This window comes from Manacus vitellinus, unplaced genomic scaffold (genome assembly GCF_001715985.3).
Source record: "Manacus vitellinus isolate BGI_N305 unplaced genomic scaffold, ASM171598v3 scaffold_72_pilon, whole genome shotgun sequence".
NCBI classification, from domain to species: Eukaryota; Metazoa; Chordata; class Aves; order Passeriformes; family Pipridae; genus Manacus; species Manacus vitellinus.
This window is the reverse complement of record NW_021940764.1, coordinates 750,367-764,075: the sequence shown is the minus strand read 5'-3', so window position 1 is coordinate 764,075 and position 13,709 is coordinate 750,367. Positions and strand designations below refer to the sequence as shown.

The following is a 13,709-nucleotide window of genomic DNA, read 5'->3' as shown; positions in this document are numbered from 1 at the left end:
CCGCCCCTCGCTGCTGTCCCGGGCCTGTTCGTGCGCCTCGGCCGCGGGTGTTCCGCAGGGAGGAGCACTGCAGACAGACCGGGCCCTTATTTTGCCTGGTTCAAGTCTATGATGCATTTAAAATCCGCAGGGATGTTTTTCTAATATCACTTGTTTCCGGGATTGAGCTCTCCGTTATTTGACGTTTATTCTTTCTGTACTGTTATAGAAAAATGGAAATTGCCACTCCTCCCACATCGAAGTGCATCATGTACTGGAAGAGGAAGGTCAAGTCCGAGTACATGCGTCTGCGGCAGCTCAAGAGGTTCCAGGCGAACATGGGAGCAAAGGTACAGGCATGGCAAGGGCTGGGTTGGGGCATCCCTGAAACGCTTCCCTTCAGCTCAGAGAGTCCAAGCAGTGCCAGGGAATGTCAGCCCGTGGATTGATAAGCTGTTCTTGACTTGCAGGCTAGATCAGTGGGAACAGATGCTGCTTCTCCCTGTGCCCTGTCCTTGGTCTCGGGCCATGCGGGCGATGGCTCTAGCACACAGAAGGCTGTTGGATGAGCCCAAAAGGGCTTGTTCCCACTTGGTTTTTACAGTATCTCCCTGCTGAACCCTCTCAGTGCTGTGGGTTTCAGATGACTTTCTCTTGGCAGCAGGATTTCAGAGGGGGTCAGCTGGGATCAGGAGTTGCCCTAAGCTCCCTGGCTGTTGGGTGGGTTCTCAGCGCAGTTTTGTACCAATGCTGAGTTTAATTAGGATTTCATCTAATGAGTATCACCAATCTGAAATGCTCAGCCTTGTTTGTGTTTTGATGCTCAAAAGAGAATCTCAGGAAGAATTTTAGTGTTCTCAACGGGATTTCTTAAATTTTGAGAGCTCCTTTCTCTCCTTTCAGGCTCTTTTTGTGGCCAACTTTGCAAAGGTTCATGAAAAGACTCAAATCCTGAATGAAGACTGGAAGAAGCTGCGAGTGCAGCCGGTGCAGTTGATGAAGCCAGTCAGTGGGCACCCGTTCCTGAAACAGGTGTGCAGTGGAAAAGGAGCACAGCAGCAGCAAGTGGGGACTGGAACCAGGGCTCTGCAGGGAGCTGTGGGGATATGGGATGAGGTTTTGCTGTCCTAGGTCAGTGTCAGGCTGTGCCTTGCACTTCTGGGATGCAGAAATGGGCAAAAAGTACTCCAAAGGTTTTTTCCTGTGCAGGAATCACAGAGTGGATGTGGGGCTTCCATGTCTTTGTCCTTTGTCTTTGAATTCTGTTTTCTCTCAGGCTGTGGCAGCCTCCCAGGGTGGTTCCTCACTGCCCTTCTCTGTACTTGTATTCCAGTGCACTGTTGAGAGCATTTTCCCAGGATTTTCAAGCCAGACACTGTACATGAGGACCCTGAACACGGTGGCACTAGTTCCCATTATGTACTCCTGGTCCCCTCTTCAGCAGAATTTCATGGTATGTGGGAGGCTGCGGGGCACAAGGTGTGTGGTTGGTGTGTGATTGTTACACAACTGGGAAGTGGTTCTTCAACCCACTTGTTTCAGGCAATGTCTGCTCGACAGATGATGGAAAGTGTTGTTTTAGATGCTTGTTTTGTGGAATCCCATAAGCCAACCATGTGTCCACGCTGTGTCAGCCAGGTAGCCTTTACACATGACTCTTTGGCAGGGTCAAGGAGTTGCTTCACAGGGTTCAAGGAGTAAATATGTTTTTGGGGGTCTCACTTTATTTGGGTTTTTTCCTAGGATTTTTATGTCCTTTTAAACAAAGAATTTTATTTCTTAGACAGGTCCTTTCCTTTGTGACTGGGTGACAGTGGGATAGCACTGACATGTCAGGGATGAGACATCTGAACTTCTGCTGGTCCCTGTGTTGTTGGCAGGTGTGAGGGACTGGAGCAGCCTCGGCCACAGCCTCGCTGGTATCAGCAAATGCTGCTTTTCTGATTTGTGCCTGATCTCTCTTCAGGTGGAGGATGAAACAGTTCTGTGCAATATCCCTTACATGGGTGACGAGGTGAAGGAAGAAGATGAAACCTTCATTGAAGAACTTATTAATAACTATGATGGGAAAGTTCACGGAGAGGAAGGTAACCTGGGAGCAGCCAACCCTGTCCCTTCAAGGCCAGGTTGGATGGGACGTGGAGCAACCTGATCTAGTGCCCTGTTCATGGCAAGAGGTGGAATGAGATGAGCTTTAAGGTCCTGTCCAGCCCAACCCATCCTGTAGTTTTATGGTTCAGTCTCTTGCAAATAACATATCTAAGTAATTCAGAAGTCAAAAGGTGGCAGCAGTAACCAGGTTTTCTGTGGGAGCTCTCAGAGCAGGGAAACAGGACTGTGCCTGCTGTTCTCCTTTGCAAGGACACAGTCCTGCCTTTGGATATCCTGCTCCATTCCAGGCCTGAGGTGCTCTGGAGCAGATACTTCTGTGCACAGGGATTCACAGGCTCCTCTGGGATGCTGAAAATATGCAAGGGGGTGGGAGGAACTCAACAACTCTGTTCTGCTTGTGACTTTAGCCAAGAGTTTAATCAATGAAAAGCCAGTATATTCTCCTGCAGCACTGCCTGTCCCATCATAAAACTACCTGGGGGGAGAAAGGCAGGGAAAACTCTGATGTGGCCTGTCCCCACGTTGCTGAAAACGATAAAACACTCCTGACAAAACTGAGAGGAGGGCTTGGCTGGTAGCAGTGATGTGGCTGACCTGTGGTTTACCATGGCAAGGAGTGAGAAGGCTGGTGGCAGTCCCACATCTCTGTGTTTCAGAAATGATCTCAGGGTCAGTCCTCATCAGCGATGCCGTATTCCTGGAGCTAGTGAATGCCCTGAATCAGTACTCTGATGAGGAAGAGGAAGGACACAATGATTCTGAGGTGAAACAGGAGGATGGGAAAGAGGAGCTGCCAGTCACAAGGAAAAGAAAGCGAATTGCAGCAGAAGGTGGGTTTGGCCACAGAAATAGGCATTATGGTGGTCACGTTTCCATCCTGCTCTGGGTTGTTCTCACTGTCCACTGTGGACAGGACAAGAAATCACCACCTTAAAGTGTGATGAGAAGTAATTTAGATGAGTCATCTGGAAACCCATTTCCTGGTGAGATTAGCAGAGCTGGGTGTTATCTGAGGAGGCTGTGGGAGCTCTGCATGTGGAGGTTTTCAAGTGCTGGTCTGGCAAGCACCTATCAGGGAGGTGTGGGTGGATCTGTTTCTGTGGGAGGCAGGGAGATGGGCCATTTCAAATCCCTTCCAGACCCGCTTTCCATGTATTAGTGTTTCTCTTCCCTCTCCTGTGGCACCTGGAGCTCTTGTTGCCTAGAGGAAGCTCTGGTCTGTAGGATTTTCCTGTGTCCTCGATGACCTTAGGAATGCTGACAAGTAGTTTTGTCTTTGTCCTTGATCTGTGGTGATTTGGGTGGCACAAGTACCAAGACCTTTGTGGATGTAGAAAAGCATTGTCTGAAAGTCCTGCCCTGGGACAAATAAATAGTAATAATGCTTAAGAAATGTTGATTCTTCCAGCAGTACATCATACTGTGCTGAAAGTGATCATGTACTGATTCTGAAAATGCCTTAGCCTGGTTGCAGGACTTTAGGCTTATCCATTGTGTATGGGATTACATTTCTGTCTTAAAATACAAACCTGAACATCACTGGAATTGCTCTGTGTGAGAAGGAAAGGCCCGTTCACATCAGCTTGGCTGAGGAATTCTGTCTCCTCTTCTTTGTAGGTAGCAAGAAGTGTTCCAAGAAGCGTTTCCCCAATGACATGATATTCACTGCCATTTCTTCCATGTTTCCTGAGTACGGCTTCCCAGAGGATATGAAAGAGAGGTAGAAGATCTCTGCTTGGGTTCTGTTACCTTTCTTAGCAAGAGCTGAAATCTCTATTTCAGAGGCCAGCTCTGGCCAGGCCACAGAGCTTGGTGCCTGCAGGCTCCGTGGGCAGAGCACGTTTTGAACCTTACAAAACCTTGCAAACTGCAGTTCGGCCTCGAGGTGCCTGGGCCAGAGTCCGACGGGCCCAGGTGGTGACGTAGCCGTGTAGAGTGTCCCAGGTGGGAGAGCGTGCACATCCCTGGGTGTTTCTGTTTGTCAACAGGTACCGGGAGCTCACGGAGGTGTCGGACCCCAACGTGCTGCCTCCGCAGTGCACTCCCAACATCGACGGGCCATGTGCCAAGTCAGTGCAGCGGGAGCAGTCCCTGCATTCCTTCCACACCCTCTTCTGCCGCCGCTGCTTCAAATACGACTGCTTTCTGCATCGTAAGTGCCGTCTCGGCCGGACGCTTCCCTAGAGCCCTCTCTCCTCAGTTTTCCTCTGCACGCCTTGCTTAGTCCGTGCTGCAGTCTCTGGAGGGTGGTGCCTCCCGAGTTTGCAGTGGGGCCTTAGGAGCTGACAGGTGCCCAGAAGCCTTTTGTACAGACGGCTCCACTCTTTGCTCCCGCGGACGGCAGACCGACCTGCGTGGCCGTCCCCTCTCCGCGCTCAGCACGCCTCATCCGAGCTCCCGGCAGTTTGTGCCGTAGTCCTGCCACCACCAGACTTTGCTCTTGCTTTGCAGAAGCTCGTCAGTGAAAGGCATGAATGTTTCACTGCCAAAGTCTGGACATGCCCCTGTGTTTTGTTGCCTCACTGGAACTTACAGCTTCATCTTAGTCCTGTTCCTGCGGTTGGTCCTGCCAAAGCCTTTTGGATACTGCTTAGCTGCTGGACCTGCTGTTCTCCAGGTCTAAGGGCTTCTTTGGGAAGTCACAGGACTTTTTCCAGTGAATTATTTATTAAAAGATATAATATTAAGATCACGTGGTCTTTTTGTTTCAGTCTGAAAGCAGATCCTTTTCCTATGGCCTCTCCTTTCCAAGCTGCCGAGTCCCCATTGTGGGTTGGAGCAGGGCTGCCCTGGGGTTCAGCTGCCACAGGAGCCCTTGGACACACAGGCTCCCGCTTCCTGTCCCTTGCAGAGTGGGGGGAGACTCTTGGAGAATGCTAATAGTAAAGATAACTGTTACTTTTTCAGCTTTTCATGCTACTCCTAATGTGTACAAACGAAAGAATAGAGAGACCAAGATTGAGCCAGATCCTTGCGGCGCAGACTGTTTCCTCTGGCTGGTACGTTTCTGCGTTGCTGCTTTAGAAACCACGAGAGAAGTGCCCTGGCCAGCCCTGCTCTGCAGAGCTCCGTGGACCTTTTTCACAACTTCCAGAATTAGTTCTAGTCCTTGTTGGATTCAGGACAGCGTGAATGCAAATGCAGACCTTACCAGATGCATATTTTAGCAGATGTCCAGCAAAGACTAATTCCAGAGCTAGCAGATGGGAAATTGTGTGACACATGATTTCTCTGGACTCAGTGCAGTGTTAGAGAAATTAAACCCAGGTTAAAAAGGAGCAGAACAAGAGGCCAGGAAGATACAGAGGAGTGGGCTGAGGGGGGGCCAGGGCCAGGAAGCCTCTGCTGACCAGGCAGGGTTTGGCTCTTGCTGAAGAGACCACACATGGCCGGCCTCTTCCACCTGTTCTTGGTGGTGGCAGGACAGGGTTTGTCCCAGGGCCTGTAGAAAAGCCTTCCTGCCTTCCCTGGTCATCTGCCACTCGTCTTGTCTTCTGCTCTGCTTGCAGGAAGGAGCCAAGGAGTTTGCTGCGCTGCACAACCCCCGGTCCAAGTGCTCAGGCCGGCGCCGCCGCCGGCACCACGTGGTGGGTGCGTCCTGCTCCAACACCCCAGCAGTCACCGAGACCAGGGAGGGTGACAGTGACCGGGACACGGGCAATGAGTGGGCCTCAAGCTCCTCGGGTACGGTGCCAGCCCCGGGACACCCACTCACCTCTGGTGTGGGCAGTGAGGGCGGGTGGGTTCTCACAACTGGAGTTCTCCCGGGGTCCCCTCTGCTTCCAGCACAGCTGGGAAGTTTGGAGTTAGCAAACAGTCGGTGTTCCCAGAAAACCTGAGGGACACCAGCCCTGCCCTTGCTGTTATTGGATTGATTCACTGTCCTCTCCCAGGAAGAAGGAAAGTTGGCAAGAAAAGCGAGAGCTTTCCTGGGACCTGCAAAGCTCAGAGCGAGCCCTTGGCTCTGAGCACTGTTCCTGGCCAAGGCAGGAGTGTGTGGCCAGGAGTGCAGTGCAGGGTTGTGAGGCACTATGAGGGGACCACTGGCCCCCAGAACCACGACGGCCAGGTGCCTTCTTTCAGGGTGTGTTTGGCTTAACATCTGCCTTTCCTGCCAGAGGCCAACTCCCGCTGCCAAACCCCCACCAAGCAGAAGCTGAGCCCGGCCTCCTCCCAGCTGTTTGCAGTGGAGACGCCACAGGAGCCTGTGGAGTGGACGGGAGCTGAGGAGTCACTCTTCCGTGTCTTCCACGGGACCTACTTCAACAACTTCTGCTCCATTGCCAGGCTGCTGGGGACAAAGACCTGCAAACAGGTGGGTGCCCAGAGCAGGCGATACAGCAGCAGGAGAGGGGCCAGGGCTGGGGCCAGAGCCGCTGCCTGTTGGTTTTATTTCTCTGCCACAAACCTCCCCGAGGAAGGTGTCACATCAACACGTTTGGAGTCCAGGGTGTAACTCTGCAGCAGTGCTGCTGTTGACAGAGCAAGCCCTCTGTGCCAGTGCTGTGGGTTCCCTCCCGTGTGTTGCAGCCGGGCAAGCAGGCGCTCGTTTCCCAGGCAGGAGGAGCACATGGGCAGGGAAACAGGGCAAAGCTGCTGCTCACTGGGCCTGGGACTGGGAGCCCCGCTGTGTGTGCTTGCTCACACTCTCTGATTATGCTTTTGATAGAACAACTGAAGTGCACTGAACCTGTTTCGTCTTTTTGCTTCTGTTCTCTGGTAGGTCTTTCAGTTTGCCGTGAAGGAATCACTTATAACAAAACTGCCAACAAATGAATTAATGAATCCATCCCAGAAGAAGAAAAGGAAGCACAGGCAAGTGTTGGACAAGCTTGTTTTGTTCTTTAAATGCAACCAGATCCGCTCCTTTTTGTGCCAACGCATTCCTGGTAATCCCCATCTGGCTCCCATCTGTGCACACATCCTGCTGTCACACGGGACTGCTGGTGCTGCCACTGGGTGCTGGCCCTGGCCCAGCTCGAGGGCTGCTGCCCTTGCTGGAGGCTCGGTGGTTCTGGGGTCTCGGTGGCCCTGTGGCCCTGGGCTCAGCCCAAAGACAGGGCATTGCTGGCTGCAGCCTCTGCTGCCACTGCCCTAACAGCAGCCTCATCCTCAGCTCCCCAACCTGTGACCCACTTTCTGTGCTGATCCCAGTGTGTCCAGTATTATTCTGGCTCTGGTGTTTGCCTTAAAAAGCTTCTGCTGCAGCTGCATTGCTCTCATCTTTCTCCATTTTATGGCGGCTGCTGATCACTAATGCATGAACCTGCCAAGCCTGTCTCTGCTGTGCTGGCTGCTGGTTCAGAGCAGTCCTGGCCGGCTCTCCCTGATGGCTCATGCATCCCCTCAACCTTTTCTGCTCCTTTTCCAGGCTGTGGGCTGCACACTGCAGGAAGATCCAGCTGAAGAAAGGTAGTGTTGGCTGTGGCTGTGTCATGGGAGGTTTGTGAGGGTCGAGTTCTCCAGCTCTGACTGCCACAGCGGGACAGCCACGTCCTGCTCACCATCCTGGCAGCTCTGCAGTGCAGAGAGGAGCAGCTCTGCCCAGTCAGGCTCCCTGGGGTGCTGGGGGCATTGTGACCGTGCCAGTGCCTGCTGAGGCCACACTTCTGGTGGGGTTTGCTGCAGCCAGGGGGAGGCTGAGAGCTGGTGTGCAGCCCTGCTGTACACTGGGCTGTGGTCAGTGAGCACAGCCTTGTGCCTGTGGGAGCCCTCACCAGTGCAGGCAGATGAGAAGCTTGCACCTTCTCTGCTCCAGTGCCCTGCATGTGCTGCTTTGAAAAGATTCCTGCAACGTACAGCTTCTAATCCGGGCATTTCTCATCTTGCTCTAGATAATTCACCAACCCAGGTGTACAACTACCAGCCCTGTGACCATCCAGAACATCCCTGTGACAGCTCCTGCCCTTGCATCATGACTCAGAATTTCTGTGAGAAGTTCTGCCAGTGCAACCCTGACTGTAAGGAGAGGCCGAGGACTATTGGGCAGGAAAGCAGCCAGGTCTCCTGGCACAGAGCAGAGGGAGGGTGCAGAGCTGGGGCATGCCAGGGGCCTGCTTTATTCCTGCACTCACTGCTCTGTCCATCTGCAGCAGTTTGATTAGCAGCTCTTAAAGTCCAAAGGGAAATAGTTCCATGCTGCCCTGCAACTCTTGGCAGCTGAGAGACGCTGCTGTTAGAGGATGCTCATCAAGGTATCTGTATCCCATGGGTGCTCTGCTGCTGGTCCCCTGTGAGCAGGATGTGTGACCAGCATTTAGGATGGGCATTGGGTCACTGCTCTGCCATGTTTGTTTTTCGTGTCTGGGCTTTCATTCCCAGCTCTGCAATGGAAGCAACAGCCAGGCTTTGTTCTCTCCCTGCCCAGGCCCTGCCGGGGTGAGACCTGGCTAGGGGAGGAACATCTGGGGCAGGGACCCTGCGTGGCCCCTCTGTTCTCTGCCAAACCTCACAGTGCAAACCCGTGGGCTGTGTCACTGCAGGTCAGAACCGCTTCCCGGGCTGCCGCTGTAAGACCCAGTGCAACACCAAGCAGTGCCCGTGCTACCTGGCTGTGCGGGAGTGCGACCCCGACCTCTGCCTCACCTGCGGCGCTTCGGAGCACTGGGACTGCAAGGTGGTCTCCTGCAAGAACTGCAGCATCCAGCGAGGTCTCAAAAAGGTATTGGCAGCAGCATGGCAGGGGCTGCCTCGGGGCTGATACACAGCTGCTGCTGCTGTGTGGGAGGGGGGCATGAGGCCCTCACAGCTGCCTGAGTGCTGAGGTCTGGAAGAGAAGCTGCTCTGCCCCAGGCTTCTGCAGCACTTACTCTGGAGTGGGGATTGTGGATGTGAAAATCAGGAGACGTGAGTTACGTGAGGAAGGGTTGAGAGCAAGTGAGTGTAAAAAAAAAAAGTGGCTCCAGAGAAAGGTTTAGTCTTGAATTCTGCTGGTCAGGGCAAGGGATTTTGCATTAAAAAAAAAAAAAATCAGAGAAAGTTGCAAATTAGTGTGTGTCAAGTCCTGTGCAGCTCCATATAATGGTGTAAGTCTGTAGGGAACCATGTGTCACCATAACAAGGGGATGCTGGATGGACACTGACTCCCCTCTGCCCCTGTGATCTGGGTGCTGTGAGGTGCTGTACCTGCCAACCCTTCCTTTCACCTTGGTTCCAGCATTTGTTGCTGGCCCCGTCGGACGTGGCTGGCTGGGGCACGTTCATCAAGGAGGCTGTGCAGAAGAACGAGTTCATCTCCGAGTACTGTGGGGAGGTCAGTGCTGCTGTGCTGGGTGAACGGGGGTCTGCCTGTGGGGGGAGGGCTTCCTTCAGCCATGGGGACAGCAGGGACAGCTGCCTTCCCCAGCTCTGCCGTGGCCATGGGCTCACTCTGACCGGGTTTGGAGAGTGAGTCTTGTGCTATTTCAGAACACATCTCAGTACCTCTGGCCCTCCACTGTGGAGGAGCGTGTTCTATGTGCGCTGCTCCCTGGGAACCCTGCTCTGGCCTCTGCCCCATCCCTGGGAGCCCTGGCAAGCTCCTGCCTGTGAGGTGGGAGGGAGGGCAGGAGCGTTTTTCCAGGAGGCAGGTGAGTGCCTGGCTCACCCCTCAGCTGCTGAGTCTTTCAAGGTGTTCTCCCTCTACAGCTCATTTCCCAGGACGAGGCTGACCGGCGTGGAAAGGTCTATGACAAGTACATGTCCAGCTTCCTCTTCAACCTCAACAATGGTAATTCCCTGGGGCTGCCAGGGCTGGAGAGGCCAGGGCTGCTGGCCAGGCAGGCAGGCTCAGCCCAGGTGACAGGCCTGGCCTTACACCACAGTTTTCTTCTTTTTTTTCTTTTTTTTTTTTTTTAAATAGATTTTGTTGTTGACGCCACCCGCAAAGGAAATAAAATCCGCTTTGCTAACCACTCGGTGAACCCCAATTGCTATGCCAAAGGTGAGATCCCCCTGCCCAGTCAGACCAGGCAGGGTACAGTGCTGGGAGAGCTCTGGTCCAAGCTGGGGCTGCCCGTCTCTGATATCATCTCTCTGGTTTTAGTTGTAATGGTGAACGGAGACCACCGGATTGGCATCTTCGCTAAGAGAGCCATCCAGGCAGGAGAGGAGCTCTTCTTTGACTACAGGTACCTTGGACAGCAGGGGAGTGGGCTGCAGGGGTGACCCCACCTTCTGTAGAGGTTTGTGGGGACTGTGGGAGGTCATTGCTGCAGCCATGACTTCCTGTCTTGCAGGTACAGCCAGGCAGATGCCCTGAAGTACGTTGGCATAGAGAGGGAGACAGACATCATCTAGGCCCGGGGGCAGTCCCGGCACACCTTGCTGCTGCACCTTGTAAGCAATGCCATGTTTGCTTCACGCTGACATGACTGCTGCTGTTCCCACTGCTGTGTGTGTCACAAGTGCTACTTTCCATCCAGACACCCAGAGAGACTCAGGGCAGGAGTGTGAGCAGTGCCTGTGCCCCAGCTGCTGTCCCAAGGTGGTTTCCCCTCTGCCCCAGCTGGCTGGGGCACAGGAACCACCCAGCCATGGCTGGAGTTGGCACCAAGGGATACCTGGGGATGGGAGAGCAGCACTATGCAACACGTCACTTTGAATAGGGATGCCACTGAGCTGGGTAGAGACAATGTTAAAGTCAGTGCCCATGGTGGCCCAGGGAAGGCTCCTCGGAAACCTGCCTTGGGCTTTGTGATCCTCTGGCCCTGAGGATAAAGGGGAAATATTCTCTGGTGGGGTGAGGTTTGGCCTTAGCGCCCAATGCAAAAAGGAAAGAAAAAAGCACTTTAAACTAATCCCCAGCTGGTGGCTGGGGCCCTGTGTTTCATGCTGGGTATGGAGGGACTGCAGGCATCCTGGGCGACCTGCATCCATCAGCACCTTTGCAGGGACATCGCTCTGGGTTTGGAACAGGGCAGGCTGATGGGGCCTGGCATGACCTGAAGGTTGGGGCTGTCCCCTGAGAGGCACATGTGCTGCCAGCTACCTGCCCAGCCTGGTGCTGGGTGCTGGGCCGTGCTCTGCCCAATGTCCAGGGCTGGGTTCCCAGGATGGTGCAGGGAGCCTGGCCAAGCCCTGGCCTGGCACCGAGGGGGCTGGGGCTCCCCACCCCCTTCCAGCTGTGTGGTACAAGAACACAGAGAGCTGCTGTGTCTGCCTGGGAGCCAAGCTCTCCCTGGCCCAGCCCTCACCATGCTTCCCCAGTCCCCTGCCACGGCAGGCCAGGCTGTCTGTCCATCCTTCCCACTGTCCATGATGCCCTCCTGGAGCCTGGAGGTGTTTGGGTTTGTCTGGAGCAGTGCTTGTACCCCAGCACCTGCCTGAGCCCTGCTCCCTGCCTCCTCCGTCCGCCTGGCTCCCCTCAACCCTGCTCTTGGCTCAGCGTCTTCTGCCACTTCGGCCATAGCTGCACTATGCCAGGCTTTTGTCTGTGGTTTGTTGACGGTGAATAATGGTAATAATAATGCACTTTAAATAACATGGCTTGTAGCCTTTGTCATAATAAAGTGGTAGCGAAGACCCTCCCCTGCTTGCTGGTCTCTGTTGCCTCGGGAGCAGCTGGCAGCAGCCTGTTCCCTGCCTGTCCCCTGCCTGTCCCCTGCCTGCTGGGCTCAGCCCAGCCATGGCTCCTCAGAGCCCAGGGGGAATCCCGAGTGGTCAGGAACTGCCAGCTGCCCAAATCACACTGGCTCAGGGTGGGGAGGGGACAGAGGTGTGTGGCAGGGAAAGCAGGACACAATGTGTGTGTGCAGCAGCAGCTGAGCTGCCTCTAGCCCTGGCTAATTACACCCTGCAATCCATTCCAGGAGCAGGAATTGCTGGTGTCTGTGTGGTCCCTCTCCTGGTGCAGGCTAAGCTAGGGTGGGTGGAGAGGATCTGCCTGGGCTGCCAAGGGGAAGGCTGGGGAGTGTCAAACGCCGTCATTCTGCCTTTATTTGATTATCCTCACATCTCATTCAACAGAACAGGATTTTTAAAAATAAAGTGCCCAGTGGAGCCAGGCCTTTGGGTAGATAAATGCGTTTCTGTAACATCGTCTTACCACAACACAGCGAGTGAACAGGAGCTTTCCCTGGGCTGGAGGTTATCAGCAGGACTGGCACTTCGTACAGAGAAGTAGCAAACTACAGACCACGCACCATGACACGCGGAACGTCGGGCCCGCGGGAGCTTCCGTTTGGTTTTTTTATACAAACCGATAGAATAAAAAAACCCAGAGTGTAGTAGAATATCCAGCAACAAAAATGGTAGAAAGGATCTGTACCTGATCTTACGAAAGCAGCATCTCAGCAAGGTGCAGCGGCGGCATGCGCGGCGCCGGCGCAAGGTATTGCTCGGCGCCCCGGCTGTGCGGGGCCAGTGCTCGTGGCTCTGCGTGGCGCTGGCGAAGCGAGCAAAGCAGCGGGTCATCTACGCGGGCAGCGCTAACGGGTGGCAGCAGCCGGGTGCCCCCGGCCACAGGGAGGGTGGGGGCCGGGCCCGGGGCTCCCCACGGGAGGCCAGGCGGGATTTGGCAGCTGCGGGGGCAGCAGCCTGCCTCCGGCGAGGGGGCTGCCGCCGTGCCCAGGGCGAGTGGGGTTGGGGCTCGGCAGGTCACAGCCGTGATCCGGGGCCGGTCGGTGGTGGCCACGGGGAGGAGATGGTGGTCGGTGCGGTCTGGGCCGTCCAGAGGAGGATGTTGGCAGTTCAGGTGTGCTCGGCCCTTTGGTCCCGCGACGCTCGCTCATCCCCGGGCAGGTCTTGGGGATGTGGGGGCTGTGAGCCTGTCCCACCCCCAGCCCCTGCTATTCCCCTCTCGCCTCCTCCAGGATCTGGGGCAAGTTCTGGTCCTTGCGTGCCGACGCTGGTTTGGTAGCGCTGCCGTAGTCCTGGATGGCCTTGGGTTCGTTGGTGTGGTAGGAGCCCTTGTAGCGGTGGTGGTAGAAGTACAGCAGTGCCAGCAGCCCCCCCAACAGCAGAAGCAGGAAGATCACAACTGTGGGGGAGAGGCAGCAGTGAGGATCTGGGAAGAAGGTGCAGGGCCAGGGCAGAGCATGAGACACCATCCAGGGGCTTCACTTACACCCAATGATGATCCCAATCCAGCCGTCATCATGCACATGGGGGAACTCTGCAGAGATAGAGTGGGTAGCTGAGAGTGGGCTGCAGCGAGGTCTTGTGCTGGAGCTTCCCCTCTGCAGCTGGTGCTTGTCAGGGGCTCTGTTCAAGCCAGGGTCTCACCACAGCACCTACCTATGCCCATGTACCAGGGGTCCATCTCAGGAGGGATGAGTATGGTGGTAAGGGGGAGCATTGAGGCACAGCTTGACTCCACCAGCTCCCCCCGAATGCTGTAGGGTCGCAGGGCACTGGTGGGGTGGAAGATGGTTTTGAGGGGCACGAGGGTGTTGAACTTCACCCCTGAGAGGCAGCCTGAGAAGCCAGGTGTGTTGTAGCGCTGGATCTCAGGGTCAATCACACCGGTTTCTGTGGGAGTACAGAAGGAGATAGCTCATCCCTCCTGGAGAGCAAGGGCCATGCTGGGCAGAGGAGACCCTGGAGACTCCAGCATGGGAAAGGGGTGGCCAAGGGCTGGACCCAGCTCACCCATCACACGCCCCAGGTAGAGGTTTTTGGGAGAGTCCAGCTTGCTGTCC

At 55.0% G+C, this 13,709-nt stretch overlaps 2 protein-coding genes across 3 annotated transcripts in view; one reads left to right on the top strand and one right to left on the bottom strand.

Moving 5' to 3' along the window:
- Window positions 1-43: 43 nt before the first annotated feature.
- On the top strand, window positions 44-12,148 carry EZH1 (enhancer of zeste 1 polycomb repressive complex 2 subunit). Of its 2 annotated transcripts, XM_029964485.1 has the most exons (20): window positions 44-329; window positions 883-1,011; window positions 1,313-1,432; window positions 1,946-2,066; window positions 2,748-2,921; window positions 3,709-3,811; window positions 4,080-4,243; window positions 4,999-5,090; window positions 5,601-5,775; window positions 6,210-6,406; window positions 6,815-6,906; window positions 7,463-7,503; window positions 7,926-8,051; window positions 8,574-8,752; window positions 9,248-9,343; window positions 9,718-9,799; window positions 9,932-10,012; window positions 10,115-10,199; window positions 10,308-10,407; window positions 12,037-12,148. In XM_029964485.1, exons 1-19 carry the CDS (start codon window positions 213-215, stop codon window positions 10,366-10,368), a joined length of 2,235 nt encoding a protein of 744 aa, XP_029820345.1. In that variant the 5' UTR covers window positions 44-212; the 3' UTR covers window positions 10,369-10,407; window positions 12,037-12,148. The 2 variants fall into 2 exon arrangements, with proteins under 2 accessions (XP_029820345.1, XP_008922171.2); XM_008923923.2 differs by lacking the exon at window positions 12,037-12,148 and having other exon boundaries at window positions 10,308-11,596.
- CNTNAP1 (contactin associated protein 1) overlaps window positions 11,989-13,709 on the bottom strand; it is a 10,932-nt gene continuing 9,211 nt past the window's right edge. The window contains exons 17-20 of the mRNA XM_029964459.1: window positions 13,660-13,704; window positions 13,306-13,539; window positions 13,136-13,183; window positions 11,989-13,048 (exon numbers count right to left, since the gene is read on the bottom strand). Coding sequence (XP_029820319.1) covers window positions 12,858-13,048; window positions 13,136-13,183; window positions 13,306-13,539; window positions 13,660-13,704 — 518 coding nt within the window. The 3' untranslated portion in view covers window positions 11,989-12,857. The remainder of the gene's footprint in view (window positions 13,049-13,135; window positions 13,184-13,305; window positions 13,540-13,659; window positions 13,705-13,709) is intronic.

What these genes read in the sequence shown, in the direction of transcription:
- EZH1 (XM_029964485.1), top strand. Translation starts at nt 213, where the DNA reads ATGGAAATTGCCACTCCTCCCACATCGAAGTGCATCATGTACTGGAAG. An exon ending in AAGAAGAAAAGGAAGCACAG is followed by an intron (nt 6,907 to 7,462) that starts GCAAGTGTTGGA and finishes CTCCTTTTCCAG; the next exon opens with GCTGTGGGCTGCACACTGCA. An exon ending in GAGCTCTTCTTTGACTACAG is followed by an intron (nt 10,200 to 10,307) that starts GTACCTTGGACA and finishes CCTGTCTTGCAG; the next exon opens with GTACAGCCAGGCAGATGCCC.